General features: G+C 41.4%; 1 protein-coding gene across 1 annotated transcript in view; it reads left to right on the top strand.

The window, feature by feature from the left end:
* Positions 1–13,289, top strand: part of Unc5d (unc-5 netrin receptor D) — a 260,172-nt gene that overhangs the window by 189,814 nt on the left and 57,069 nt on the right. Inside the window, exons 9-10 of the mRNA XM_023722024.1 lie at positions 2,839–3,216; positions 7,474–7,558. Coding sequence (XP_023577792.1) covers positions 2,839–3,216; positions 7,474–7,558 — 463 coding nt within the window. The remainder of the gene's footprint in view (positions 1–2,838; positions 3,217–7,473; positions 7,559–13,289) is intronic.

Below are 13,289 nucleotides of genomic sequence, written 5' to 3'. Positions count from 1 at the left end.
GTTACTGAGAGTCAGTAATGCCTATGGCACAGGGAGAGAAACCTCTGTTCTTAGCACTGGCTGAGTAGACTGGCCCCTGAATTGGAAATACAGACCTACAAGCAAATAAAAGAAACCCCCAACTGAGAGATGGCAGAACGCAAGAGCTTCCCCTAAGATCATTCACCCCAGGCACCTTGGTGTCTGCCCTGGAGGACCAGTGCCTATTTTGGATTCAGGTACCTAGTTGATCGTATGTGATTTAATTTTATTATAAATCCAGTGAAGAGCTTATTTTTATACTTCATAGGAAGCTAAAGATGTATTTTCATCAACTAGTAAGATGTCACTGTCTGACACCATCAACTCTTGAAAATGGAGGAACTACATTAGATAGTGTGAAAGACAGTATTATTTGTAAGTTCACAGGCTTTCAAGTCAGTTAGCTTTGAGTCTAAAACTTCTGTGTAAGGTATTTAATCACTTATCCTGGAGTCAAGGTTTTATAGCTATAAAATAAGGATACTAATATCCAAGGGTGTTCTTAGGAGAATGAAATTACCTAAAATAAAAAGATGTTATTTTACCTAAGATGCAAGATGTTGGCATATGAGGAGTGGTCATAACTGTAGTGAATGTAGTTCTATAAGGTGGTAATTTCCTTTCACCTTAGCATAGGATACCAAGCAGCAGGGGTACCAAGCAGCAGGTTGGAGGACATTATTTTATATAAGCTTAATTGCATCTCCTTAGGGAAGTACATCTCGGACCTTGTATGCACTGTGATCTTTAAGAGAATATGTTGCCTTGCCAAGTTACCAGACCATTTTGTTTATTTTTGGCCATGAATCTCACAGAACTAAGGAGAAGGGAAAATGCTTTGGCAACTGTTACTCTCTGTATATTCATTGTGATCCTGTATTTCACAGAAGTCATGGGTGGCTTTGACTTCGAGTTTAGGGACAATCTTCAGTGCTATATCAGGACCCCAGGAAAGGGACTAGAAAGGCTGTTAAACAGAATGGTATGGCTTGGGGATGTAACTTAGTGCTAGAGCAATTGCTTAGTATGCATGAGGTCCTGGGTTCCGTCTCAGCAGTAAGGGAGGGAGAGAGGGAAGAAGAGAGGGAAGTTGGCAGGGAGGGAGACAGAGATAGAGACAGACAGACAGACAGACAGACAGACAGACAGACAGAGAAAGAATATGAATGAATGTCATACTTACAGTAGACCAGGGACTTGAAAATAGATTTCCAAAGAGTAGATTTGAGAGACCAGAGGTGAGTGACTGGCCCTGATCAGACTCCTATCAAAGTAGCCACTGTTACACTTAAATTGTCAACTCTAAGATGTCTACCCTTCTTTAATCAGGCATTTTCCATTTCTGTGCTGTTGAAATATAGGAAATATTTTTGTGTCTTTGTTTCCCATAGTGAGGAGGACCTTTTAAGAGTAGGCAAAAGTCAAGTCTCAGAAGGTTGCAGCTTGAGGTCAGATAGCCAAAAGACTTAGGGATAAAATTTGAAACTTCTTTTCAGTCATGGGATGGCTCTCCAACCCTACTTCTTGTCTGGAAGACTGAAACAAGAGCAAGGTCGGGACCTATAGGAGCCCATGTGGTTCTTTCAGAAAGCACAAAGGCTCACAGTGCCTGTGTCTTGGCCCTGAAGCCTGAGGCATGAAAAGCTCAGGAGCTGTCAAGGAGCCTTTAGATCCACAACGTTAGTTCTTCTCTTCTTTTATGAGACTTCTCTATGGCTCTGGACACTTAAGGCATCTAAGCAAGATGTGAAAACAGGCAAGGTTGTACATTTCCTGCTGGCATCATTGCAAATTATGAAAATGGAAACACAATGGAGGCTAATACAGGATGGCCTAGGACTGCAACATTTTCAGAAATATCATACTTTAAGCATTTTTGTCAGCCCCAAAGGAAAATTTTTTAATATGGTTTGGGTTTCAATTTGAGATGTCACATTGATGAACTGATATGGGTGGGAGGTTTGGGACTGAGGGTTATTTTGTTATTTACTAATAAATGAGATTACTTCATCACAAGAAAATATCACAGCATTTCTTTTTAATATTTGGCTGGGAAAAACCGTGGTAAGCCCCAACAGATGACAAAGTTCGATGTCTTCCTTTTTTGTACAGATTATTTTTTTCATTCATTGTGCGACAGAAAGCAGATTATTCTGCACTGCTCCCCACATAGAATCTGAGTTGTTCACATCCTAGTGTGGCGCTTTCTTTTTCTCAGAATGATATGTGACATTCAAGCAGCTCAGCTACTGAGACATGGAGCAGTTCGCGAGGTTCCTTGACCCATTCCTTCTGCAGACACATCACTTCCTCCCCTGGCTTCAGAAAGTGCCCCCAGTTCCACAAGAAATGTGCTGAAACCAACAAAGCTTTGTTCTGAACAGCACTACCTAGTCACCACACTGTGTCATCTCTTGCCATTTAAAATGAACAGATGTTATTTTTGCTCCAAACTGAATTGCAAAACAATTTTTTTCTTAGCTTCTCTTTGCCAGTTAAAATAACCTCATAAAGAGCAGTACCAGAGTTAGCTACCTGACTGAGTACGAAAAATACTTACTTTAGAAAGATCAAGCACAAAGACTTCAGAAAGGGAAGATTTTGGCCCGTGGCATTTAGAAAAATGGGTGGGGAGGGCCATCCTGATTCCAAGGCTTAGTCTGCTTGCTCAGGGCCAGAGGAAGAGAGCAGTGTGCTGGTTCGAATCTGAGCAGCTGGCAGTCACGCGGGTGGCTCTGCAGCTAGCAGGGAGAATCCTAGAAGGGTAACAGAGGTGTCTTTTAGTGTCTGAGTGACAGATCAGTGTTCTTTTTTCAGGAAACTCCCTGCTCCTGAACCCTGCCATGCAGCCAGACCTGACAGTGAGCCGCACGTACAGTGGCCCCATCTGTCTGCAGGACCCACTGGACAAGGAGCTCATGACAGAGTCTTCACTCTTCAATCCTCTGTCGGACATCAAGGTCAAAGTGCAGAGCTCCTTCATGGTTTCCCTGGGAGTGTCTGAGCGAGCCGAGTACCATGGCAAGAGTCACTCGGGAACCTTTCCCCATGGAAACAACCGTGGCTTTAGTACCGTGCATCCCAGAAACAAAACGCCCTACATCCAAAACCTTTCATCTCTCCCCACAAGGACAGAACTGAGGACCACTGGTGTCTTTGGCCACTTGGGGGGGCGCTTAGTCATGCCAAATACAGGTAGGTGGTGAATGTATATTGTGCATTCTCCTGCATTTGTTTAAATACCTTTCCTTTACTTGACTGATTACAGCTTGTTGGGTTCACGTTATGCCTACCACTCCCTGTCAGAACAGCAAATGTCATGCCTTCAGCACCTACTTGATGTGCACTGCAAACCAGAGCCAATCCTGTAACCAGACTTGCCATCTTCATCTTAGAACAGAATGCGCCCTGGAAGGACTGATACCCATATTCATTCAGAAGGTCTAGGAGGACCCCAAGGTTTAGGACCCTTGAAATATATTACCTAGAATGTGATCAGGAAGCTCCACAACATTTTTTGACATGACTGACAAGAACCAAGTTGATACACAAGTGTGGTTTACATCCTAAGCTGAGTATGCAGTAAAATAGCATTCAAATTGCACCAGTAACTTACCTTTCCTAGGCCATAGACTTCGCTAGAAATGCTACTTTGTGGAGAGCAGTGGTAAGGAATCATCATGATGTGGCTCTTTGGAATTAGAGCTTTGTTCCAGGGCTATGTTGTGAGTACCTTTCTTGTTCTCACACATTCTTTCCTCCACTGTGCCAGAAGATGTCCTTGCTCTGGTAATGGGAAGCTCTCAGATGTCAAGTCCAGATCACTTTTTAATGGATATTGTATCTGTGAGTTAACCTTGCATTACTTCCTCAGCTTTAGATAAGTAGCAGAAGAGGGCAGTTTCTCCTCAGAGTTCTAAGCAATAGGAAGCAGGTAGTATGCAAAATCAGATAGTGCCCCACTGGCTCCTGAGAGAGGCAAGATCTGCTGTTGTCTGTTAGTGTCATAAAATAACAGGCTAGCCTGCAGCCAGAGGATCCACAGGAGAGTCTCCACATGTTTGTTTAGAAGGCAGAGTTAACTAAAGTTTTATCTTATAAGATAAAACTTGTAATAGGATTAGCCTGAGGCTAATATTTTAGCCCACAGACCCCTCCAGTGGGAGTCTACTGACTTGAAGTTGAACTTGGTCTTAAATTGATGAATATTTTTCTTTTTATCTCCCAGATCAATTGCTTCCTTTAAAACATCATTTTTAAATAAATTTGATTTTTACAAATAACCCTCCGATAGCTCGAATAGTGATTATATTTTCATAGGTCTTCAGTTCTTCAAATCTACTTTGAATCATTTGAGATCTGGCTTCAAATGCATATGAGGGTTCTATGTGAAATGTAATGTCTCCTGTGGGCAATTGGCAGTGATCAGGGTTGTGGCCCTGGAGCTTTGATAACTGGCAGATAGGAGGCTCAATACAGATAAATCAAGCTGCCATATATAGCACTTACAGGCTTGACTCTTATGAGCCTATCATTGTCAATTGGTTACATGGTTTCAGCACCCACTCTCTTCTCATTTGTCAGTGTGCATGCATGTATGTGTGTGTGTGTGTGTGTGTGTATTGTGTGTGAGTGTGTGTGTGTGTGTGTATTGTGTGTGAGTGTGTGTGTGTGTGTGCGCGCGCGCGTGTGCATACACTTTTTGTGCATGTTGAAGAAGAGCCAAGACCTATCCATTCATTGTGTTTGTTTTGTGTTCACCCAAGAAAGCAAGGAGGTGAAATTGTAATGGGACAGATTTTTCTTTTTCTCCTCCTCTGACCTGAGAAGTAATCTGCTTGAAAACTAAAACCCTGATAACACTGTTAGTGACTCTTGCAGAGTTCCTCTGTGGAAGGGGTATTTTCAAAGCTTCTGACAAGATGCAGTGGATAAGATTGAAGCTGTTTACTGTGAATGAATTAGGGAGAAAATAAGTGTGGGGATTGGAACATATTTCCTGTTACTTTGCAGGACATAAATGCAAAATATGCCCTGGGGAACTGAAGTGTAAAGAAAGCAAAGCATAGAAATTAGATTCCTCTAATACCATCCATCCCGACTTGTCATATGTGTGCTCTAGAAATCATTTATTATGTAAAATATGAAACAGGAAACTCAGACAGGTGGTTCTGTTGTCATATCAAATAAAAGACTGCCAGAGTAGCAGGTGGAGTTTGGGGGGGTGTGCATTTCTCTTTAATCAGAGATAACTGACGAATGACATATTGAAAATGGATATTTCTTTAAGAGACCACAGGCATAAAGCTTTCCTACAGAGCCCCTCATTCTTCATAATATATCATTTGACACCAGCCCAACCCTACCACCCTTCATGATTGACTTCTTTAGTCTCCACAGATAATATGCATGTTTAGGTTGCAGGAGGGAAGTATGCTTGAAAGCTAATAATAGCACTTCTGAGCAAAGGAGAGAGGAAAGTAGTTTAAGGCCTCACTGATCCTATGGATTCAAGTTGAATTCAGGAATATCATAAATAATGGTTCAGTATTAACACAGAGAATCTAGCCAACTTGAAAGGAATAAAATGTGACACATTCTGCAACTGTCCTCCCTCAAAATTCCTCTTAAAATATTTCTTCCAGAAGATATTTGGATCCAGAAGTAGAGCATTAGGATGTGACAATTTACAGAAGATTAACAAGACTTTAAGCCCAGCCTTGCCACTGAGAATGTTGAATTGTATCTGTTCCATTGTTTGTATATTCATATGTTTACTGGGTTTCCACTTTGTAACTGGCAAGCACTACTGTTGTTGAAGTAGCAGGCATTGTTGCTTGCTGATGGCCTACTGCACTCTATACACGAAGGACAGGATCTGTGTGTCTCTTCGTCTTCATGGCCTAGAGAGCCTAAAAGGCAGGCAGCAGAGGGGAGGTGTTATGGCAAACTAAAACGAGACAGAATGATAAGGGTATGTGCTCAGGCTGCCTCCCAGACACAGGGTAAGCTCTGCTTTACAGTGAGTGTCCAACAGTAGGGAAGGATGCAGTGGAGGCCACTCCAATGGCAACTGGACTTAAGAAAGAATGGAGCATGGAAGGAGGTACCTGTGGAAGGCCCTTAAGCGTGGCCCTTGATTTCTCCTACAATTGACATGAAGGTCCAGCATAGACATGAACTTCCTAAAAAGCAGTGAGCAAGGTTTAAATGTCTCTCCTTCTTAGAGCTAGCGAAAGTTGTTAATGATAACTAACATGTTCCTGAACAACGCTTATAACATAAATCACAAGTAACTTGTGTTACAGTAAGTCTTGCATTCTCTGACTCTACACCTGTTAACAGACATTGGAGGATACCTGGAAAACCTGTCATCTTTATATTTAAATTGTTATTAATAACTTGAAAGTTTTCTGTGTGATTAACTTTAATGAGAAAGTGGAAGATGAGCACTACATTATTCAAAATATAGGAAGATGCCGTGAGATTTTATTTTGTCAGTAACTTACTGTTTCAGTATTTTATTGGCCTTTATAAAAAAAGAGGCAACATTAAAGAGAATCCCAGATCTCACCAAGTGTCTCTCTTGGCCAAAGTGATGTGCATTTTTCATGGCACTGAAGAAAAAGAAAGGAGAGTACATTGTAGCTTTCTGTGTCTTCTCTCTCTTCATGATATTTTACTAAAGCAAGGTGGCTGAGATTTTTATTCGACATTGAATTTAATATCACTACCTCACCTTTGGTGTTAACTATTCCCACATTCTATTTGCAAAGTTAAGACTGTGTTGGTTAGACAATTATCTAGAAGGTGCCTAGGTTTACCTTTGCTATTTTCCTAAAAAAAAAAAAAAAAAGTGCAGGAGTCCTCTGAACACACTTTCAGCATACTTCCAGAAGCATACTTTGCAAGACAGTTTTATACCAAGTTGAAGGAAAAAAAAATAGCACATCCTTCAACTATTAATCTTTTCGCAAGTTAATGGAAATAACACTTAAATTCTGGAGCAAATTAACTGATATGTTGATACACTCCTATATATTCAGGTAAGCTTAATAATCATTGATTTTAGGATACCCAGTCTTTTAAGAGAACTTAACTATACCAGGAGGGTTAAAAATAGCCAAAACACCAATTACACCAGGGACAGAGCTCAGTGATAGAGCACTTGCCTAATATATAGGTATGGGTTCAATCCCCAGGACCAGAAAACAAACAAATAAATAAAAAGGCTAAGTTGAGCACTCAGGTGAATACTAAGCTCCTTTTTTTAACCCATGTATTACAAATAGCATTATCATTATTTTGGACTTTGTAAATTTTCCAAAGATTGGGATTTCACAATGGCCATGTGAAGGTCTTTCTTTGTTGGCAACTATAAAGTTCTCAAGCAGGTTGCTTCCAAACAATTGGAAAAATCTGTGAATAATCTCCTGGCTTTTTCTGTTTTAGGGGTGAGTTTACTAATACCACATGGCGCCATCCCAGAGGAGAATTCTTGGGAGATTTACATGTCCATCAACCAAGGTGAACCCAGGTGAGAGACAGAGAAGAAAAGTATATTAGTGACATCTTAAATATGAGTTGGGACATTTGTAAACTTTTGCTAAAGTTATAAAGTTAGTAAGACATCATAGGAATAGGTAAGACAGTTTGCTACTACCTATAATATAGTTAGTATGAAGAAGAAAAAATTGGCTGCAAAGCCACTTGAGGGAGTGAAAACATACATAGCTTCACATTCCATAGGCACTTGTATTTAAACAGTGGATACAAAATGGGAAAGGGCTGGTAGACAGGTCATAAGCAGGGCCTTCCCATAAACATTGACTGGCCCAGCTAGACTTCCTCTCAAAGCCAAACAAAATTATCCCCAAAGGTGTTCCTCAGTGCCACGTATTATGTAAATTCATTCAGTGGTTCTCATGACTGTTTAAGGTCAGCAAAAGACCTGTTCTCTATAAGCTAAGAGAAAATTTCTTAGGTAATTTTCCTCCATGTAAAATAAATATGGTCTAAACTTCAATAGCTTTCAAGTTTGAGAAATTTCAGCAGCGTTAAATTCAATTACATGAGCAAATACAAATCTTGTATTTTAATGAAAGTAGTTGGTTATTTTCTTAGTGCAACTATAATATTTGTAGAAACGTTGCCTTTCTCCACACATGATAAACCTAACTCCTCTTTAGGAGGCAATTTGTCTCATAAACTGGATATATACCTCTGGCATTTTTAGTCATAGCATCTTGGTTCTTTTAGAACACATTTTTGTTGTTGTTGTTGTCAGGAAAAAAATGTAAAAGAAAAACACTGGGAAGAAAAGCAGCCAAAAAAAACCCCAGATGGTTTAAACAGATTTTGATAGCTGTTTCTATAAAAGGGTGAGAGAGTACCCCGTGGTTCTAGCTTTCTGCTCTGTAGAGTCTGAGAGAAATGGAAGAGAAAGTTGTGCCAGACGGTTGTTGCTAAGGTTCTTAAAGGGTGTGCGTGTAGCTGTGCTGTATTGGCTGCTTGTATTCTTTCCTGTCCTGGAGAGCTGGCTGCTTTTCCCCGTGTGCCTGGAAAGGTGCTCGTGTCTACTACATCCACTTGGCAAGTGGGGAGAAGTTTTGAAGACTGTGTTTACAACTCTTATGTAAGTAGGCTGAGCAACTTTGGACTACCTCAGGTTATAGTCACTTCCTTTTAAATCCTTGCTTTACCTTAGAAACCATAGCTGTTTAAAATTAAGGTCGTGGTCAACTACACATGTGTTTTAAATACATTATCCTGCAAAAATTCCAGCGTAATAATCCCTCTGCATCCACGGGTGATTGTTCCAGGGCCTCCCAAGGATACAATATCCATAGGTGTTTAATCCCCTTATATAAAATGGCTTTATATAAATCATTTTTACAAATAACCTGTGCACATACTCCTACCTACTTTAAATTGTTTCTACATTACCTATCAGATCTAATGCAATATAAATGCTATGCAGCTATTACATTACATTGCTTAGCGAATAAGAAGAAAAATCCCATATAGTTTTGTTATACATGCAGTTCTTTTCATATAGCTAATTTTGATCTGAGCCTGATCGACTCAGCAGATGTAGAAGCCTAGGGCCATAAGAGACTGGCAGTGCGAACCAGTCAGTCTCCCTGCAGCCCCTCGAATCATTACAATTGCTCCACTGAACCCGCGTTCAGCATCCTAGGCTGAAGCCCATCCGCAGTGTCTTCCTCATCACATAAGAACCAAACTAGGATTAGTTTACACTTTTCCATGGTACCTAATTTACAGTTTATGTCCATCTCTGTCTTTTACTAGAAGCTGCCTTTTCTTAATAGGTCAGAGCTAGAATGTGCCAACAGGCATCAAGCGTACAAGATCTTAAGTAAAATTTCTCCAAAAAAAGCTCAGAAAGGAATGATCAATTGTTACACCCTGCAATTTGAAGATGCGGGGAGAAAATACCTATGATCTTGCCAGAGTCCAAGGTCCATGAAAGACATGTTGACCTAATGGGGTTACTCCCTGGGCCAGATGAGCTTCACAACTTCCGTGGAAACCAAGTTTGTTTATCCGTCTATATCTAGGGTGTGAGTCATTACTGCCATCTAAGAAGTGGATAGAAATAATAACAGTTTATCCAAGACTTTAGCCCTGTGAGATATGCAGTTTCCTATTCAACTATGGTAAAAATAAAGTCATACAAAGCACATATTCCCTTTCACATTTCTGAAAGCTTCCCAAATGTTCCTGCTCCTAAGGAAATGACAGGTCTGTGGGCTAGGAGACATTTAGCTTCCTTGGCAATCCCCATTCCCTTTCAGTGGCACCAAACTATTTACTAAAACACTAAAACTAGCAAATGCTCCTCTGTTCTTTTTTTAAAGCTGGGATGATTTTTTTTTTATTTGTGCCAAGAAGCTTCTTGGATCTGCATTCTTTTGCTTTTACTTTTGTGATTAATTAGAAGACCATAGTGCCATCTTTTCTTTGCAATATTACTTGAAGCCCCGTTTTCATTTGTGCCCTCTGCCTGGCATCCTAAACTTCTTGTAAATGCCCACAGAGCAGCAGTATGCTACTCCACTCCTAGCATCTGCATCTCCAAGCCCTGTTCCTGTTCCTCCTTTTTATGTCATAGGTCTGGGATTTGGACATACTGAGTCACATCCACACACACACAGCATAGAGCAGGATGCTTCAAACATCATGTTTATGCTATTTTTGAATTGCAATGTCCTCCGTCCCTCCAACTGTATTATTTCTATTGCCCCTTTCTGAATTATACCCCCAGGTTAGTAGGATAATGACTTGGACTGTAACTGACATCATTCATCCCAATTCTGTAGACAACTCTAGGACAGCACTGTGTGGAATGAATTGACACAAAACAACCTCACATATTTCACCAATCTTAGATAACTGTGCTTCATATTTTGAAAAGTTTTATATAAGGTTGCATTTGTGCCAATCAAGTATCCCCCGCCTCTCCTGGTAGGTCCTCCTTAAACTCCTGGGGAGCATCGAGAAATAAACGTCCCATGCTTTCCATGTGGACACTGTCACTTCCCCTCCATGACATTCCACCTGTCTCTACTGTTTCAGACTTGAACACCTCATCTGATGAATCTTTTCTAGCTGCTCCTGGTAGTCTGGATCTTTGTTAGTGCTATAATGTGATTTTAGACATCCCGCAAGGGCATATATGTTAAAGGTTTGATTGTGAACCTTTGGCACTATTGGGAGGTAGAGGAATAGCTGGAACCTAATGGAGGGAAGGAAAAGGGAGAGAAGAAGGGAAGGGAAGACAGAGGAGTAGAGAGGGGAGGGGAGGCAAGAGAAAAGAAAGGAAGGGAAGGCAAGGGAATCAAGGATAATTCAGGCCTTTGGGAATTGGATTCTAAAGGCGATATAGGGAACCTGGCCCTTCCTTTCTTTCTCCCTCTCTGTCCTTTTCTGTCCCCCTCTCTGCACTCACTCTCTCACTCATTCTCTCTCCCTCATCAGTTCCTTGGCCCCCATGGCTGTGCAGTCCTGTCTGCCCTATCCTCCAACCATGGTGCAATGTGCTGTCACAGGCCCATCAACAACAGGGCCAAATGACCATGGATTGAAACTTCTAACAGCATGACCCAGAATAAACACTTGCTTTTATACATTGATGTGTGAGGCAATCTGTCACAGCAGCAGGAAGCTGAATGGCACAGCTAGTTGCAGTGTTTAGGGAAGTACTGTTGTTTTTCTGTGCGTGTGCTGCACTGGGTGGTGCACAGAGAGAGGACTTTGCAATCTTGACAAAGCAATGATGAAGCAGTTCTTGGGTTATTCCCTGTGAGCTCATCCAATGGGCTTAATTGCCACAGTAATCTTTTGAAAGAGAGGCTTCTAGAAATGAAAATAATTTTTAAATAAGTGAAAGCTTGACGAAGCTAAACTAAGCTTCCCAGGATGTGCTACTCAAGAACTGAGCTGGGATTTGATCTCAGGATGTTAGGAAATGAGAGAAGGAAACTGTAAAGAGAAAGTTTTCTGATACTGCCCTGCCCAGTCTTGTCCCCCTGGAAACAGCTGATCCCTGAGTAGCTCCACAGGAGCACTGCGTATTAGGCTGGGCAGGATAAAATAGAGCGTCCCTTCCAAGTATGGGGAGAAATATAGAATAGAGAAAGGAACAAGTTTCTCCCAGGTTCCATATCTTCACAAATACCATGTGCATAGGAATCAGAAGCCTTGAGTTCAATTCCAGGCTTCACTGCCACTGCAGAGGTGACCTGAGGTAAGGTAACCAAGCTCTGCATCCCTGCTTCCTCATTGGGGAATAACAGTAGGCCTTCTGTTAGCCTTGTGAACTATAACATGATCATCCTAGTTTTAGATCTTGTTTACTTTAGGTTATGGCAAGACTGGACCCCATGCAAGATGTTTTTCTAAGTAAAAATACATTCTTTGCATTAAACATCAAAATCCCACTCAAGTATATCAAACCTCCCATCTTATGCATTCTTATACATATTATTTTCATTGAACTTTTGATATCGGGCAGAGATGAGCTTTAATGCTGAAATCATAGTAAAATGGACAGAGGAGCCCAGGTTTGGGGAGAAAAGAAAAACTCTACAATTCGATGGAGTTACAAATCAAGTGTCCCTTACCTGATACGACTGGGACTGGAAATATTTCAGATTTTGGGCTGTTTGTGTGGGAATGCTTACACGTCCATAACAGAATATCTTGGGGGGCACCATAATCAAGGCACAGTATTTATTTGTAAGAGACACCTAAGACACACATTGGCCGACAGGTCATTTACACAATATTTTTGAGCATGCCTGCATTTTGATTGCAGCCACTTACATAACGTCGGGTGTGGACTTTTCTGCTTCTGGTGTCATGTCAGCACTCAAAAAGTTTCAGACTTTGGAGCATTTTGGATTTCAGATGTTTAGATCAGGGATGCTCAGCCTGTATCACTGCAGAAGGAGGTTTCACAAAAAATAATAGAAAAATTGAGCAAGAGCCTTGGGGTGCCACATGGGGAGACTTCATTCCACAGTGACATCATCTTAGCCAAGCTTAAAGTGATGAAGAGGTACTGACCAGGTAGAGAGGTCCTCTGGGATTTTTTCCCTGGGTGCGTTTTCCAGTCGCTCTATGGGCGGAGGGAGACATATGAGAGAGAACAGGGGATCTTCAACAAAGGCTAATCCTTAAGACCTATTGCTCTGAGTAGCTTCCTCTCTGATCTACCCACTGTCTGCCATAAATAGAGCCGAGTCAGGTTTTGTGAACCTCCCCATTCACAAACTGAAAGCTGAACAGGCACGTCCTGTGGACAGGGATCACCCTGACCTCACAGAAGGGCAGTGGCATGAAGCTGAGCCTGGAGCTGCCAGCACTTGCAGGTGTTAAGCCCTGGGCATGTGGGTCAGGGGGTGCTGGTGCCCACTCCCTACAGGGTAGGGTCTCAGGGCCCAAGGGCCTCTGTGCAGGGGAGGACTCCAGCTGCAGTGACTCAAACATCTGTCTCTGGGGCCAGGGAGATGGCTCAGTGGAATAAAGTGGTTCCCCGGCAAGTACAAGGGCCTGAGTTCAATCCCCGGTTCCGCCAAAAACAAACAAAGCAAAAACAACAACAACAAAAAATCTATCTCAGCTCCTAAATTTTAAAACCTGGGGCTTATTCTTTTTTGTTTGTTTGTTTGTTTGCATTTCCATATAAATATTTTAAGAGGTTAGAATTCTATCCTTTTAACAGAATCAGCAAGTTCTGATTT

This window comes from Octodon degus, unplaced genomic scaffold (genome assembly GCF_000260255.1).
Source record: "Octodon degus isolate 3935 unplaced genomic scaffold, OctDeg1.0 scaffold00088, whole genome shotgun sequence".
In the NCBI taxonomy this organism is placed as follows: Eukaryota; Metazoa; Chordata; class Mammalia; order Rodentia; family Octodontidae; genus Octodon; species Octodon degus.
The sequence above is the reverse complement of the archived record's forward strand: the minus strand, read 5'-3'. Positions and strand labels throughout refer to the sequence as shown.